At 37.8% G+C, this 17,851-nt stretch overlaps 1 protein-coding gene across 4 annotated transcripts in view; it reads right to left on the bottom strand.

Annotated features, from left to right (window-relative positions):
• The window catches only part of LOC134350488 (synaptotagmin-14-like), a 193,679-nt gene that overhangs the window by 83,163 nt on the left and 92,665 nt on the right, over nt 1–17,851 (bottom strand). For all 4 annotated transcript variants that reach the window (XM_063055715.1, XM_063055713.1, XM_063055712.1 and 1 more), the window contains one exon: nt 11,420–11,641. In XM_063055715.1, the coding sequence (XP_062911785.1) occupies nt 11,420–11,641 (222 nt within the window). The remainder of the gene's footprint in view (nt 1–11,419; nt 11,642–17,851) is intronic.

The following is a 17,851-nucleotide window of genomic DNA, read 5'->3' as shown; positions in this document are numbered from 1 at the left end:
GCTGTATTTTGGACAATATTACAATGTCATTCCTAATAAATCATAAAAAGTTGTTATCATTGCAGCACTGCTTTAAAATCAAGGAGTTCTAAGTGAATCTATTCTGTTGGCAGGGAGAACGAAGGAGCCTTTAAGCCACTGAATACACAATTTATTTTCTGGCAACCAACAGATGCTGTGCTGTCAGCATCTGTGGTTTCAAATTGTTTCAACTTGGGTTAATGCCAAATGTATAGGTAGAGTTAAATCAATTATGGGGGGCTGGGCAGGGCACTTTTTTTCAGAAGCAAATATTGTAATTGGCAATAGACAGTGGGAAAAGTTTTTTTTTTCTACAGTTTGATTTTTTCATATACTGAATGCCTTTATTGTCAATCTAATTTTATAATCAATATAGTAGGAGCCGTGCATCTGTTCTCTATCTGCATTGTACTCTGTGTAGCATGATTATTATGGCAACTAGTCACGAGTGGAGGGTGTGGTAAAAGCAAAGCGAATAAGTTACGTCTTCATGCTTTCTTCATTGCAGTTTGTCATAGCTCAGGACTGACAGATGTCGTATCTTTCCCAAAATGCTCAATAACACTCAATTACACTTACCTGATATTTGAGTACGCTTAAGTTTCATCACTTCAAAATTGTACGTTTGCTAATAGCTTATAAAGGATCGAATACATATTCTCGACTTTTGGAGCAACCATTACAGGAGTGAGGGCACGTCAGGCAAGTATAACAAATCCGTAGGGTCATCAGCAGCCGGAATTGTTTTGGTTTTGGTTTGGTTTGTCTGCTACATTTAGTCAGCAAAAGCTTTTGACAGATATACCAAATGATCATTGGTATTCAGATATGACTGTGAAATTAGAAGCACCTACTTGCATGGAGCAACTTGTGGCAAGTAACAACCTTTTGTTGGTTCATGCTGTGTGTTTGGGTTTGAAACAGTTTTAAATGGTCAGCGCTGCCTGCCCAGTTGGGGACTAAAAACTGTATAGTGGTGTTTGCTTGAGTAGCTCAAATCCTGGTTCTGTTGAATGCTGAATTGAAATACTTCCACTGTTGACAGCTGAATTGAATTTGCTGTTGTTTTTTTCTGGTTTGTGTAGTTGGAAAACAACGTGAGTCAAGCTGGAAGCAATGACCTCGACATCAAGACTACGAGAGAAATTAAACAAATGTGTCAGGTTGCTGGAGGAAATGAAAATATTTATAAAGCAACAGGGCAGACTGTGCCTAAGTATAAAGCTGAAGACAGCGCATCAAAAATGCATGCAGTATGTCCCATTGCTAGCAGAAGCCATGCATCTGATACCTCATCAGCACATATTACAATGGAGGCTGATTTAGCTGAGTTATATGCAAGACAACAATTATTGAGGGATTGGAAGAAAAGATGGAACAGCTTCAAAGAAACCAGAAAGAACAGATGGAACAGCTTTGAAGAAACCAGGAGCAGATAGAAGAACAAACTCGGAGAAAGATGGAGCAGGAAGAATTGCAGCCAAGGTGGCCAGAGTTAAAGTGCCAAGACTCGTGTACTGTGAGTGCTTAACGTGTTTCAGCAGGATAGTTCTATGGTGAGAGTTCCGGTGTTGACATGGAACAGAGAAAATCCAGCATACTCGGTGTCAATGTGGATAGATTTGAGGAACAAATGTCTATGTGTCACGAGTTTGGACCCCAAGGGGTAGTTCAGGTGTTTACTCTCAAACTGCATCAAGGAGGCACTCTGAACCTATGCCATATCCAACAGCACAAGGTGTTTCTGAGGACATTGATTTACAGTTTGATGACATTTGTGTTTCAGATGATAAAAATCTAAATGCTGCGCTGGAGACCATAAGGACACGAAAGGAAGTAACAAACATAGTGATTCAACAACAATGCATTGTATCTCTGTTTAAAAGAGCGATTCAAATCTTTGATGGCGATCCATTGCAGTAACATTCATTTATGAGGGCTTTCAAGATTAGCATTGAAGGCAACACTGATAATTATGGTGACCGTTTCTATTTTCTTGAACCATTCACTGGAGGTTACCCTCGAGAGCTTGTCAAATGATACTAGTGGACCAGCCCAGAGCAAGGATAAAGACCCAAGCTTTATTACAAGAACAAAATTGCTGCAGCCTACATGGAAAAGACTATTTCTTGGCCGCATATCCAATCAGAAGATGTGAAAGATTTTCCAGATTACAGTCCTTTGCTTAGAGGATGTGCCATGGGACGTGTGCAGGACATGCGTGAGTTGGACATGCCTGCTAATACGAGGATTGTCGTGGAATAAATTGCCCCATAAACTTAAGGAAAAATGGAAATCAGTGGCCTATAGACTGCAAGAAAGGAACAACCATATGGTTACTTTCACTGACGTTGTTGATTTAATTGAAAGGCAAGTAAAAATTGTTACACACCCAGCTTTTGGAAAAAAATACAATGCAACGTTGGCGGCAGTAAGCAAGGGTGTCAACAACAGGACATCACAAATTTATTCTCAAGCTAAAGGAAGCAGCTTTGCTACTACTGTAGCTACTGTGGAAAGTGAAGCTTCAACTGAGCCTGGAACTGATGAAAAGGGTGCACATTTGAAAAAAGCCATGAATGAAGCAAACACAGCAATGAGAAAGTTTTCACATCTTCTGATTTGATATGAGGCCAAGAAGGTGTCTTCTCTATGTTAGCTGCAGCAACTTTGTGCTCATCACCTGATGAAGGGTTTCAACCCGAAACGTTGACTGTACTCTTTTCCATAGATGCTGCCTGGCCTGCTGAGTTCCTCCAGCATTTTGCTTCACCCTCTACCTTGTTGGCATGTTAAGTACATTTCACGATCATACATAATCACATTTCCTTTTCTGGTTTCAGATGCGGATGGTGTTGACAACGTGGAGTTTGCAATGATTTGTCTTCAGATTTTATAACTGACTTATTTATACTGCTTTTATTGAAGAAATTATTCATTCACTATGTTGAATTCCAAAGAAGCAAAGACTGTGAAGCGTAAAAGAACCGCTAGTTCATTTAAAGCAGAATGGCTTAATGAAACAGTAGAAACTGCTAGACCGAAAGCTCATGAGTTCAGGAACACGCAACTTTGAGAAATATTTATGTACAATACAGAAATCGGTGTTACCTGTGTGTATTGTCACAATGCAGAAGTTGCTGGAGAATTTGCAAGTGGGAAGAAATAGAGTGATATTTGGAAACTTGACTTTTTAAAGTGTCATTTAGCAAGCAAATCACATATGGACGGTGTGCAAAAGTTCCGGTGAGAAAATCCTTCATTACTTGCTACAGCCTGCTACATGTGTTTTGTGATCAAACCCAGAGGAAATCAAAGTTCTTAGTGACAGTTATTTTGTTTCCTTTAAACAATGAACAACAAACTGGACTTGGTAGTTTATTATCCTTAGAATAGCTTCAGGTTTACTTCCACTTAAAAATTCAATGTGCACGTTATTGATACTAGGCAAAAAATTGTGCAGCACAAGATTTTTGCACACACTGGCCATTACAAATTAGAGGGAACATTGGCAGTGAGTACTGCCTTCGTACCTAATGGCCTTATTGGGGCTGTGATCATGAATGTAAACTTCCTATAATTCTAGCTCAGGTGAAGGCTAGGAAGAGTAACAAGAAAGTGGTTGCTTATGCTTTCCTAGATCAAGGAAGTACAGTAGTGTTCCGTACAGTGAGGTTCATGAACAAGCTCAACCTGACAGGAAAAGGGACATGCATTCTCTTATGCATAATTGACCATGAGAAGGTTGTGAGTAGCTACGTCATTTCAGGATTGGAAGTGGCCAGCTCAGATAGTGATAGCTATTGAGAACTGCCTAACATCTATATGCAGGAAAGTATGCCTGTTGAAAAAGGGAATACTCCTTGTCAGAGAGATCTTCAGAAATGGTCTCACCTGAAGCATATTCATTTATTGGAAATTGAATCAGAAATTGGGCTGCTGATAGTGATGAATATGCCTAAGGCATTATAGTCATTGCAAGTAATACACAGTGTTAATGATGGATCCGATGCAATCAGAACAATGCTGGGTTCAACTGTAAATGGACCATTGAAAGGAAATCGTGGTGGTAGAGAGACGACGCTCAGCCAGAGCTGATAGTTAAAGGGACTTCAGTTTTGTACTTGGAAAAGCTTTGGCAGCAGAAATTCAGCAGAATTCCCTTAATGTAGTCAAGAACAACCTGGTTTGTCAGGAGAAGACTGCAAACTAGGATAGACTGCTAAACTGCTGACCAAAACAGGATATTTGCATTAATGTTGACATTTCATATCTCCTGTGTCTTGGTAGCATGTAGCTGTAAATTTTCTAGCATAATAACTAAGGGGTGGAATGTAGGTACCATTTATCTGTTTTTTATCTATTTGGTACTCTGTGTTGCACTTTTACTGTGGTAACAAGTCACGTGACTGGGACATGGTAAAAGTGAAGGGAATAAGTTACGTCTTCATAGAGTCATAGAAAAGTGCAACACAGAAACAGGCCCTTTGGCCCTTCTAGTCCATGCTAAGCCATTTAATCTAATTATTCCCATCAGCCTGCATCAGGATCATAGTTCTCTCTACCCCTATCTAAATTTCTCTCAAATGTTGAAATCAACTCTGTAACCACCATTTGCAGTGGCAGCTTGTTCCACATTCTCATGACCCTCTGAGTGAAGAAGTTACCCCTCATGTTCCCCTTAAACTTTTTACCTTTCACCCTTAACCCTTGACCTCTAGTAGTCCCACCCAACCTCAGCTGAGAAAGCCTGCTTACATTTACCCTATCCATACCCCCCATAATTTTGTATACCTCTATCAAATCTCGTCTCAATCTTCAATGTTCCAAGGAATAAAGTCCTAACCTGTTCAATCTTTCCTTAAAACTCGTGTCCTCCAGACCCGGTAACATCCTTCTGAATTTTCTCTCGTCTCTTTCAACCATATTTATATCTTTCCAGCAGGTAGATGACCAAAACTGCACACAATTCTCAAAATTAAGCCCTTTCAATATCTTATACACCTTCAACATAACATCTCATCTTCTGTACTCAATTGTTTGATTTATGAAGGCCAATGTGCCAAAAGCTTTCTTTCAATGAATTATGGACCCATATTCCCTGATCCCTTTGTTCTACCACACTTCTCAGTGCCTGCTGCTGTTTGTGTAAGACCTACCCTGGTTGGTCCTACCAAAGTGCAACACCTTGCACTTGTCTGCATTAAAATTCCATCTGCCATTTTTCAGCCCATTCTTCCAGCTGGTCCAGATCCCTCTGCAAGCCATGATGGTCTTCATGCTTTGTTCATTGCAGTTTGTAGATGTTGTATCTTTTGCTGAACACTCAATAATGCTCAACTACACTTAGCTTACAATAGGGTATGTTTGGATTTCATCGCTTCAAAATAATATACTTGCTAATTGCTAATAAAGGATCAAATACATATCCTCATCTTTTGGAGCAATTATTATAGGAGTGAGGGCACGTCCTGCAAGTAAAACAAACCCATAGGGTCGCCGGCAACAGCAATTGTTTTGGTTTTGGTTTGATTGCACAGATATAATGATCCCATTATTTGTATTAATGATACTCTGTATTCTTCAAAATGTAAACAATGAAACATTACACATAAGGATTAATTAGTCTTCTTTCATTGCAGCAGTTTAATCAAGTTCAAGTTTAAGTTTAATTGTCACACGAACACAGACATGTATACAGCTAAATAAAACTTTGTTCCTCTGGGGCCAAGGTGCAAAACACAGTACACACACAGAACACAGCACATATAGTTATGATCCAATACATAGAGTCACAAAATAATACTATCACAAGTCCCTGAGCGACATGGCCTGAAGATTGATGGTGCACGGGATGTTTTCCTAAAGCCCGATTTCTGCAAGAACAAGAACACAGCAGTTCCTCACCATGCGCTAGGTCAGCTGTAAATGAAGGTAATCCAACTTGTCTTCCAGGGAGCAAACACTGGAGAGGCAGCACCAATAGGAGAGCCAGCCTGCAGAGGCAAGCCCCCAACTCAGCACAGATTTCAGCATGCCCACCACACCTACGTTCTCTCCCACACCACCTCCAGTGTCGACAACAGGCAATGCTGTGGCATGAAGGCCTGGTCCATGCAACAACCCAAAGCCACACAGCTCCTTGGTCATTGGTCATGCCCCAATAAACTAATGAACTAGACTCACAGCATTTTATATTACCAATATCCAACAGGGTTTTGCAGTCACAAGAAAAATATTTAAGGCAAACATTTGCACCATTTGTTAGATGTGGAGAGGCACTGTGACTGAGCATGCTGCCATCTTACTGGAAGTCACTTGTATCTCCAAGTATATAATTGATGTTGGGGACTATCTTAGTCTTCCACAGATATGAAGAAATGCTTTGTAGTTCTTGAGCAATTTTTGTAGAATCTCACGTAGAAAAACTCAAGAGATATCGAAAAGTGGAGAGTAAATTCATTACAAGTTGACCAGGAGTATAAATTCATTAAATATTCAAGTCAGTACATAATAAGGTATTAATCATTAAAATAAGACAATTAAAGATGAATGTACACAGGTTTGTGATATGGAATTGTAACTATATTCACAAACATCTACAAAGAGAAAATTCTGACAATTAATATGATAAATGGAACAATGTAAAATAGCACAGTTAAAAATGGCATATTTTGAGTTTGAATTAAGACCATAAGGTATAGCGGCAGAATTAGGCCATTTAGCCCATCGAGTCTGCTCTACCATTTCATCATGGCTGATCCAATTTTCCTCTCAGCCCCAATCTCCTGCCTTCTCCCTGTGTCCCTTCATAACCTGACCAACTAAAAATCTATCAACCTCTTCCTTAAATATACATAAAGACTTGGTCTCCACAGCTGTCTGTGGCAAAGAATTCTACAGATTCATCACTCTCTGGAAAAGAAATTCCTCCTCATCTCCATTCTAAAAGGACGCCCTTCTATTCTGTGTCCTCTGGTCTTAGACTCTGCCTCCATAGGAAGCATCCTCTCCATATCCACTCTATCAAGGCCTTTCACCATTCAATAGGTTTCAATGAGGTCATCCCTCATTCTTCTGAATTCTAATGAATAGAGGCCCAGAGCCTCAAACACTTTTCATATGACAAACCATTCAATTCTGGAATCATTTTTGTGAACCTCCTTTGAACCCGCTCCAACTTCAGCACATCATTTGTAAGATAAGGGGCCCAAAACAGTACACAATACTACATGTGAGGCCTCACCAGTGCTTTATAAAGTCCCAACATTACATCTTTCTTTTTATATTCTAGTCTACTTGAAATTTCTAACATTGAATTTGCCTTCATCACCACAGACTCAGCTTGCAAATTAATCTTTAGGGAATCCTGCACAAGGACTCCCAAATCCCTTTGCACCTCAGTTTTTTTTTGTACTTTCTCTCCATTTAGGAAATAGGCTACCCTTTCATTTCTTTTACCAAAGTGGATAACCATACACTTCCTGACACTGTATTCCATCTGCCACTTCTTTGCCCATTCTCCAATTCTAAGTCCTTTTGTAGCCTCTATACTTTGTCAAAACAACCTGCCCCTCCACCTATCTTCATATCATCTGCAAACTTTGCAACAAAGCCATCAATCTCATCATCTAAATCACTGACATATTATGTAAAAATAACTGGTCCCTGTAGAACACCACTGTCACTGGCAGCCAACCAGAAAAAAGCTCCCTTTATTTCCACTCTTTGCCTCCAGCCAATCAGTCATTGCTTTATCCATGCTAAAATCTTTCCTGCAATACCATGGGCTTCTAGCTTGTTAAGCAGCCTCATGTGTGGCACCTTGTCAAAGATCTTTTGAAAATCCAAGTACACAACATCAACCAACTTTCCTTTGTCTATCCTGCTTGTTTTTTCTTCAAAGAATTCCATTTGTCAGACAAGATTTTCCCTTGGGGAAACCATGGTGACTATGGCCTATTTTAACATATGCCTCCAAGTACCCTGAAACCTCATCCTTAATAATTGACTCCAACATCTTCCCAACCACTGAGGTTACTGGCCTACAGTTTCTTTCTCCTGCCTCTCTTCCTTCTTGAAGAGTGGCGTGACATTTGCAATTTTCCAGTCTTCCGGAACCATTCCAGAATCTAGTGATTCTTGAAAGATCATTACTAATGCCTCCACAATCTCTTCAGCCACCTTGTTCAGAATCCTGGGGTGCACACCATCTGTTCCAGGTGACTTATCTACCTTCAGTCCTTTCAATTTCCCAAGAACCATCTCCCTAGTGATGGTAACTTCACACACTTCTTAAGGGAATTTCTTAACTAATCATGATATACCTGTAAGAAACAGACATAAAACTCTAAAATATGAAATAAGTAAAAATTAAATATTAAATAGCCAATAGCATAAAAGGATAACAAAAGTTTATCCAGATAGATAAAGAGTAAAAGGGAGGTGAGAATGCATATTATGGCAACTAAAAAAGCCACCTGGAGAGAAAAGATGAAATATGAGGGTAAGCTAGCCAATAATATAAAAGAGGATAATAAGAGTTTTTTTTGTAGACACACCCTATAAAGAGTATACACAAGCATTTAAAAACAAGGATGTAATGCTGCGGCTTTATAAACCATTGGTCAGACCACAGTTGGGAATATTTTGAGCAGTTTTAGGCTCCTTATCTAAGAAAAGATGCACTGGCATTGGAGAGGGTCCGGAGAAAGTTCATGAGAATGATGCTGGGAATGAAAGTGTTAATGTAATTAGGAATGTTTGAAGGTTTGGGGCCTGTACTCGTTGGGGTTTAGAAAAATGAAGGGGGATCTCATTGAAACTTACCAAACATTGTAAGAGTGGATGTGGAGAGGATGTTTCCTTTAGTGTGGGAGTCTAGGACCAGAGGGATATCCATTTAAAACAGAGATGAAGAGGAATTTCTTTAGCAAGAGGGTAGTGAATCTGTGGAATTAATTGCGACAGATGGTTGTGGAGGTCAAGGTGTTGGGTACATTTAAAGTGGAGGTTGATAGGTTCTTGATTAGTCAGGGTGTCAAAGGTTACAGGGAGAAGGTAGGAAAAAGGGGTTGAGAGAGGGATAATAAATCAGCTGTGATGGAATGGCGGCACAGACTCAGTTGGCTGAATGGCCTATGTCTGCTCCTATGTCTTATGGTCTTCTCACCACTGGGCTACAAATAGGACATTTTTGACTAATACAAGTGGGCACAATTTTAGGTGAGTGGAGGAATGGGCGGGGGAGGGGGGGTTCACAGAGTGATAAGTGCATGGAACGCACTACCAAGGTGGTGGTAGAGGCAGATACATTAAGGATGCTTAAGAAGCACTCAGATAGGCACATGGATGATAGAAAAGTAGAAGGCTATGTAGGGAGGGAAAGGGTTGGATGATCTTAGAGTAGGCTACAAGGTCACTGTAACATTGTGGGTCACAGAGACTGAAATGAGCTATAATGATCCATGTTCTATCATTGACATTAGAAATTACAATGTAAAAACATTTTGTTAAACCCATCCTTAGTATAAACCCTTCCATTATACACTGTAAGAAACAAGTGAATGATAGAAATTCATCCATGAAAACATCTGGAGTGGTTGCTCTCAAGCTTTATTTTCATATTGGATCAATGTGGTTTTAAGTAAAAACAATTACAAGCTTTGCAGATGTAAAGTGAAAAGGCTTTGGCTTTGCTTCCTGTTTTGTACTGATGGAGACCGTGTCTGCTGATATCAATCCATTCCCATATGAACTTGAAACAAATATCTTAATTTGTCTTGAATATCTCATAGAGAACTGACACGCATCAGAATCAGATTGCTTACATCAAGTGCCTTTTTGAAGTTTATTTATAACATTATTAGCTTCTATAAAACATTCTTTTGACTATTTTGTTTTCCTTCAGGATCTCCTACGCCATAAAATGCTGCAGCCTCAAATAATTGTGCTGACAATATAAATGATTATAGAAAATATGTAAATGTGGCCATCTAGTGGATGAAATATTAATCACAAGTTATGGAAGGCCAAGCAACGCACCCCACCAAATGCTCATCAGTCTCAGTCACTCATGGAAGCATGCTTATTATATCACAAGCCCAATACACACACACCACAATCCTCATCAATCAGGAATCATACCCAATTTTCAATGTTCATATCTGTATCAGTGGTGCTCCCAACCCCTTCTTACTCATGAGCGTTAAAATCAATCACCCAGGTACATTCTGTGCCTTTGCTACTACTAGTACTTCATCCAACTGTTGATCAAAATGAAGGAGCTAAGGAAGGATTGCAGTTGGTAACCAGGAGGAAGTTGTGTTAGATTTGATGCCAATACAAAGAATTCCCAGTGTTCTTCCATCATGCCTACAGATACTATATCAACCAATCTGATGGGTTTTTCCTGCTGGTTAGGATGTACTCAGGGGACTGTGATTCTGTGATATGACTCCCAATTGAGAATCTAGTTCTCAAATGTTTATGAGGATCTGTAAACTTAACAGGACTGGGAGTGGCTGTTACGTTCAAATTTGGTACCTGGGTTGAAACTGTGTGGTCTGTTCGGTTCTACCTTTTCTCTTTTTCAACAACTATGTTGCAACTGAATGATTTGCCGGATCATTCCAGCAAACACTCTGCTTGTATGTAATCATATATAGGCCAGGCTAAGCTAGATAGAGCTGATTTCTTCTCTTGAAGGATATTATTGGCCCAGAAAGTTTCTCATAATAATGCAGTAATGCTGTGCATCCTTTTATCAACAAATAACTGGAATTAAATCTCACAGTATTTTAATAGAATTTGAACTCATGTCCCTGGACTGTTCATCCAGGCCTCTATGTAACTAGTCCATAACTTAGTTTCCACAAAAGCAAGTCCACTTAACATGTTTCTGAACCAATGCTTCTCTGAACCCCACATGAAAATTAATAGATCATAAATATACTGCAAAACATCCTTCAAATAGGAAACACAAAATAACTTAGAATGTCCTATAAAGCACTACTACATGGAGAGAAAGTCAATAAACAGAATAGAAACACAGTTCCAGTATTTTCAAGAAATATTAGGTAAAATATATCAAGGTCACACATTTATATAAAATGAAACCCTAAAATTTCCAATGTAAAAAGTGAAAGATAATCTGTGTAGAATATCATCATATTTTTAAAACTGGCATCACACATTTTGCTCTTTTTCCTTCAGACAGAAATATGATTTGCCAGAAATCATGTATAACATCACGTTATTATAGAAACAATACAAAAGCCATCTGACCATTTGCTCAAGGTAAAACTGCATGTTTTCTACAATTTATCAAGGATATATCAAGGATATATATTTCTTTTGTCTTTATCTGTAAAGCATGAAATCAGATTATTTATCTTACCTTCATCTGCAGATGCCTCACTGCTGTAGCCATCATATTCAGCTGAGAGGGGACTATACTTGAGTCTGGATTCCCACACATAACCCTTCTGATTGTGTCTGCTGTCTGATGCTGCACCAGAGACGATCTGTATTTTGGACAAAGCCTCGTGGTATTTGCCAAGCACCTCATCTTCACTGTCTGATGAGGTACCATGGTGTTCTCCATCACCATAGTTGTTATCTAGTTAACACAACAATGACAGTAAGCACCAGACACGAACCAGACACATCAGAATGATAAGGACAAATTGCCTTTTTATTATGATAAACTTCAACTTTTTTGTCATTTATTTACTGCCTCAGCTGTTATCCTATTCTTTGTCAAGTCTTTTAACAGATTGATCATTTTCTCTGAGAAAGATTTCAGATGCTAATGATAAACATATTAGTAGACTTGATTAAATACTAATGGAAATTACAAAGCACTCTGTAACTCATTTGCTATAAATTCAGCTGATGAGCAACAAAATCCCAGGTAAAGTGGCTGAAACCATGGCCATCACGTAATGATCCCTCCCCCTCATCACCTAATGCTGCTTCTCAAGACTAGGCTCCAGAAACATGTCACATAGTCTTCTATCTCTCTGTGAGCTCCCTCCAACCAACTGTACAGCCTTCTACATCATCCATCTACCTTTCTAAACTATGGTTACAATTAGATGAGCTGAAATTTTCTCCAAATGAAGATTCAGAGGACTGATATTCATCACTAACACGACTCCATACCCCTGACATTCTTTCCACCCCATTACTCATCCACTACTCAAATTCAAGCCACCTATTCATTGCGTTCTATATGTATCTATTTTAACACTTCACGCTTATTTCTTCTCCATGGCAAAGGTAGCTTATTTGCACATTCGTAATACTGCTTGTCTTTAGCTCAGTCTCATAATACTGAAAATATAATTATGCCTTTGTCTCATCAGACTCAACTATTCCAATTCAAGCTTTGTGAATCTTTCATTAATGACACTTCATAAAGTTCAAGTGATTCAAAATATTTCTGCTTATATCGTCAACTTGCTTTAAATTTGAATTCTCACCCATGCATTGCCCTATGGACTGATGAACTGATATGCTAACCTCAAGAAATTCTGCAGATGATGGAAGTCTTGAGCAACACACATACAATGCTGGAGGAACTCAGTAAGACAGACAACATCTATGGAGGGGACAAAACATTCTACATTTCAGGCTGAGACCCTCCATCAGAACTGGAAAAGAAAAAGGCAGAAGCGAGAATAAAAAGGTAGGGGAGGGGAAGGAGTATGTAAGCTGGCAGGTCACAAGTGAGTCTAGCTGAAGGGGAAGGTGGGTAGGTGGAAAAGGTTGGATGAAGTAAGAAGCTGGGAGGGGACAGGTGGAAGAAGGGCTGAAGATGAGGGGATCTACTAGGAGAGAGTGATGGACCATGGAAGAAACAGGAGGAGGGAAACATCTTCCTTCTCCCCTTTTTCCATTAATTTCTCTCCTCTCCCACCTTCCCTCTATTTCCATTAGTTTCTCTCCTCTCCACCTTCTCCCTTTTTCCATTAATTTCTCCCCTTACTCAAAGGTTTCAAAGGTTCATTTAAGGAAGAGAAATGTATATAATATACATCCTGAAATGTTTTCTCTTTGCAACCATGAATACGATTCCTTCTCTCTATTTCCATTCCCTATTGTGGTTCTCCTCTCACTCTTTCACTTCTCTTCACCTGCTCATCACCTCCCTCCGACTTCCCTTCTCCTTCCCTTTCTTACATTGTCCACTGTCCTCTTCTATCAGATTCCTTCTTCTTCTGCCCTTTACCTCTTCCACCCAGCTTCTTCATTCCTCCTCCCTCACCTACCCACCTTCCCCCCTCACCTGTTCTCACTTTTTCCCTTCCCACCCTCTTATTCTGGCCTCTGCACCCCTACTTTACAGCCCTGATAATAGGTTTCTGACTGAAACAATGACTGTTTATCCTTCACTCTAGATGCTACCTGACTTGCTGAATTCCTCAGCACTTTTACTGTGTGAAACTAATATGACAACTCTGTTACTCTTTGCAAAGACCCTGCCTAACCTGCTGATTTTTATTCCCAGCATCTCCATTTTTATTTCATTAATTTAACTTTCTGCACTTTCTTCTTGAAAGTGCACTTTCTTGAGGCTTGAAAACTAACTGCTAAAATGCATATACCTTTACTTTCTTCTGTTCACTGCTTTTGACCTATTAAGAGTGAACTACCACTTAAATGGGCACTAAGCCACAGAATTTAACCCTGACAGCACTGGGCTAAAGGCAGAAAATCATATTCACTGTAGATGGTTATCAAAAAATTGCAAAACATAGCAATGATTTTATCATACTATGTGATAGCTAATGCAAGGTTTTTTGTAATTAATACATCCTCAGAATTGTATATTCTCAAGATTTTTATGTATACTCACTAGTTTTTGAAGTATAAACTGCTTTTTAATTATTTTTAATTTTTTTTTTGTTCATGCACACATGTTCCTCAGTGTTTACGATCATGAAGGAAGTTATATGGCTCCAATCACAAAGATACTGCCGTTGACAGCAGTTGGAAATCATGGTGGGGGGGACAGAATAACTAACTGTTAAAATGCTTTTGTGAATACAACCAGCTGATGTGCTGAGATAGCCCCTATACTGTGCTGAGCCATGCCAAAATGACTCTGCAGGGGGAACAAGCAAGATGGAATCAGGACAGAGAGCCAGTGACCTTGAGATACCATAAAATTTGCCTCATTATGTAGTTCTTGGCTTTGATATTAATAATCTATTATTACAGTATATTTTAAGTCAAACATTACACGAAAAAAGGTGCTTTTGCTTGACAAAATCTTCTACCTCCTGTGAAGATGAAATAGAGCTTGTCATTTCTATTTGTAAGTGATAACTATGAATCAAAGAATATAAATTATAGTTTAATTGGAAAAAGAAAATTAGGGACTATGTGATACCCGTATTCAGTCATCTCTTTCTTTTCCATTAAATGCCATGAAAAGAAATAGTGAATTATAGTAATTAATGACAAATGACACTATCTTTATAGACTTAGAGCACTGAAATCATGCCATTGAGAATGACATTCAAGTTCTCTAAGTGCTTAAATTACTTGCAGTTGCAGATAAATTCAGAAAATTTACTCAAAAGTTTAAAGAAATATCTCAGAAAGAAATCTCTTAATAGTAAGATACCCAGTGAGGGGAAAAAAATCAAAAATGATTAGGGAATCTGAGTAACAAAATATTTCCTGCTGACATTTGGATTTTGAAATAAATCATAAATATAGCAGTTGTTTATTGCAATTATGTTAACTACTATCTGTATCTGTTACTTATTATAATTACCTGCATACTTTGGTTTAAATTAATCTAATTTTATCCTTATTACCTTTTAAGAAATAGTGTTTACTTTTAAGTATAGGTAAAAAGAGCAGTCACTTCTATTTAAGATTCCTGTTATAACCAGTTTTTTCCTCTAATAATGTAAAACATGAAAAAACACCTTGGGAAGCCTTTTACTAAACCTTTTGAAATACATCACAAAATGGTTCTAGCAGACAAAGGAACATGAAAACAATAAACTTCTCAGAATCAGAATCATGAAATTTGTTGTTCTGCAGTAGCAGTACAGCACAATACATAACAATTACTAAGTTACAAAGGAAAGAAAGTAAAATAGTGAGGCAGTGTTCATGGACCCAACTGTAGAAATTTTCAGAAATAGAAATAGAAAATGTCAGAAACATACTGAACCCTCAGTATCTGAAAAGACAATCATCAATGGGTTATTTTTGTGATATAGATATTTACCAAACCTACAATGAAAAACTAGATCTATTCTCTCCAAGAACATACTAAAGGAAGCTGAGAATCAGATACTAATTAATCTTTACAAATACAGTTCTTAGGTGACAGTTTTCATAATGTAATTTTCTATCCAAATGACATTTCATTGAGTGTACAAAAAGATTATAGAAGACCTTTGAGGAAAATAGACAAGTTAAAAGTGGAATATTGATGAGAAAACTATAGAAAAATGGAAGGGGAAATCTGAAACTGGCATTTAATGTTCAGATACTGGTGCTCCAAAAGAAAATTAAATATTATGCTTAAAATTTGTTTTGTGGACATTGAGAACAATCTTGAATGAAAGATCAAAATTAGAATGGCAGGGTAAACTGAGAAGTGAGGTACATGAAAATTCGACTCACGCTTGAAGGAAGATTAATGGAACCCACAAATTAACATTATGGCTATGACCTCTCCTGTCTTCCAACTCCATAGCATCAAAAATCCATGAGAAAAGTGAGGAATTAAACTACCTAATTAAAACTATTGTATATAACATATCAGATATTAGTTGTGTATTAAAATACCTAAAGGCTAAGAAACATCTATCTTATTTCACTGAGTTGCAAAACCACCTACCATCTGTTAGCAAAGCTGATTAACATAAATATAGACAGGTACAAATAGCTGCCAATTTTGCTAGTCACCTGCTATAAATTAAAAATTCACACAGTACAAACAAATTCAACCAGTTGATTGTAATTGTTACATTGTTTTCTCTCTTAAATAATTTATATTGTTTGCCGTACTTTTTCCAATTTGATTTCAGCACCTTTTTATTTCCTAGACAAAGTTAATGTATTGCCACACAACATTTCAAATATACATAAAAGGCACATTACTACTTATTACAAAATCAGTAACTATGTATTTGAAAAGCTTCCAAGATGTTGCATTATACTATCCTTTTCCTATAATTTCAGGCATCAGCTGAGAGGATGTGCCATTTGTAACAATGATGCAAAGAAAAAAATTACAACTGAAGAAGACACTGCTACAGTGCATGTTTCCTTGTCAGAGTTTGATGAAGTCAAATAGTGTCTTGGGAATTGATGTCTATGGTTCTTGTTCAGCCATATTGAAGTGATATCCCTAATATTGTTAACAATGGAGGGAAATTTCAGAATCAGAATAGAATGCACAGCAACTACCATAGAGTGTTAGCTAGTACCAGCCACCATTATGAAAAATAGTTTGAATAAAATCTAAAGGATGATTATGTAGTCAAAAAATGATATATGTTAGATCTGGCATTTAACATTACATACTTGCCTTTGACATAACATAGGTACTGCAAAACCTGCAGAGCAATTATCAAGATACAGTACTTTAAATTACAAATCATCTGGAATTTTTAATATGTAATAGATATTGCATTAATTTAATAGACAAATTGGGTTGATTCAAACCCAGACTTTGATCTAAATTTACTGAAAAATACAGAGATCAGTGAATCCCATCAACAGAAAAATGAAAGCACTAGCAAATTACATCAAAGTTCCTATGTTACAGATTTCACTTTTGCAACCTCAAAGCAGCATGCTGGTGAAACAATTGCTATTGCTTTTTCACAGTTCTGACACCTGAGTACGATCCTCATCTGCATTGCTGTCTCTAATGTGGAGTTTGCATGCTCTCCCCCATTTGTATGTTTTCTATATAGCCTCTATAAAAGTATCCTTTAGTTCTAGTGTCAAAACAACTGAAGGGGAGTTGATGGATATGTAAGTGAGAATAAATTGCAGGGCTACAGAAAATAAAGAATTGGGACAGATTGGATTGCTCTGCTGGGAGCTCATGGGGACTTGATTGGCTGGATGGTTTCCTGTGTGGTATTCTGTAAAAGTTTTCTAATGTCAGGCATCAGTAATGTTCTAAAGCTGGCTGAAAAGCAAAATTATATTCTGACATTCAGCAAATGGAAAGCACCACAGCTCAAATTCTAATAACTTTTAGAATAATTTATGTAGAACAAAATTAAATTAGCTACAAATACATAGAATAATAGTTTCTGCTTCAAGTTCATGAACTTTTAGAAAATTTTGCAAATATTTTAAATACAGTACAGCTATGTTATTACACACCCTGCAAAACAAATGGCTTTGGACTAACAAGCAGTGTTGTCACATCTTGCGAGATAGAGGACTTGTGAGATAGAGGACTTTTTATTCCTGGATCATGGGAGCAATATTATTTCAGCCAAGTGTAATAAACTGTTGTTTGTGGAAGTCTCGCTGATGAAAACAGTAAGGAGGAAGAAGCAATAGACTTTGGAAAAGAATTGGTACTCCTGCACTGGGATCCGTTGTACAAATTCAGATGTGAGATACAGTATGATATTTTAAGTGGGCAAAATGGGAAACCTGTTCAAATCGTTCATGCTTGTACTGTGTTAGAGAATAGAGATTCCAAAGTTAGATACTGTATATAAGTTTCACTTATAACACATGCAGCTTAAGAAGTGAGTATTAATGTGGTTTCCTGATCACCATCTATATATCAAGGGAGTGATGTATAAGCAACTTATAAGTAATTATT

The sequence above is a fragment of the Mobula hypostoma genome, chromosome 8 (genome assembly GCF_963921235.1).
Source record: "Mobula hypostoma chromosome 8, sMobHyp1.1, whole genome shotgun sequence".
Lineage (NCBI taxonomy): Eukaryota > Metazoa > Chordata > Chondrichthyes > Myliobatiformes > Myliobatidae > Mobula > Mobula hypostoma.
This window is presented reverse-complemented; position numbering and strand designations above follow the sequence as displayed.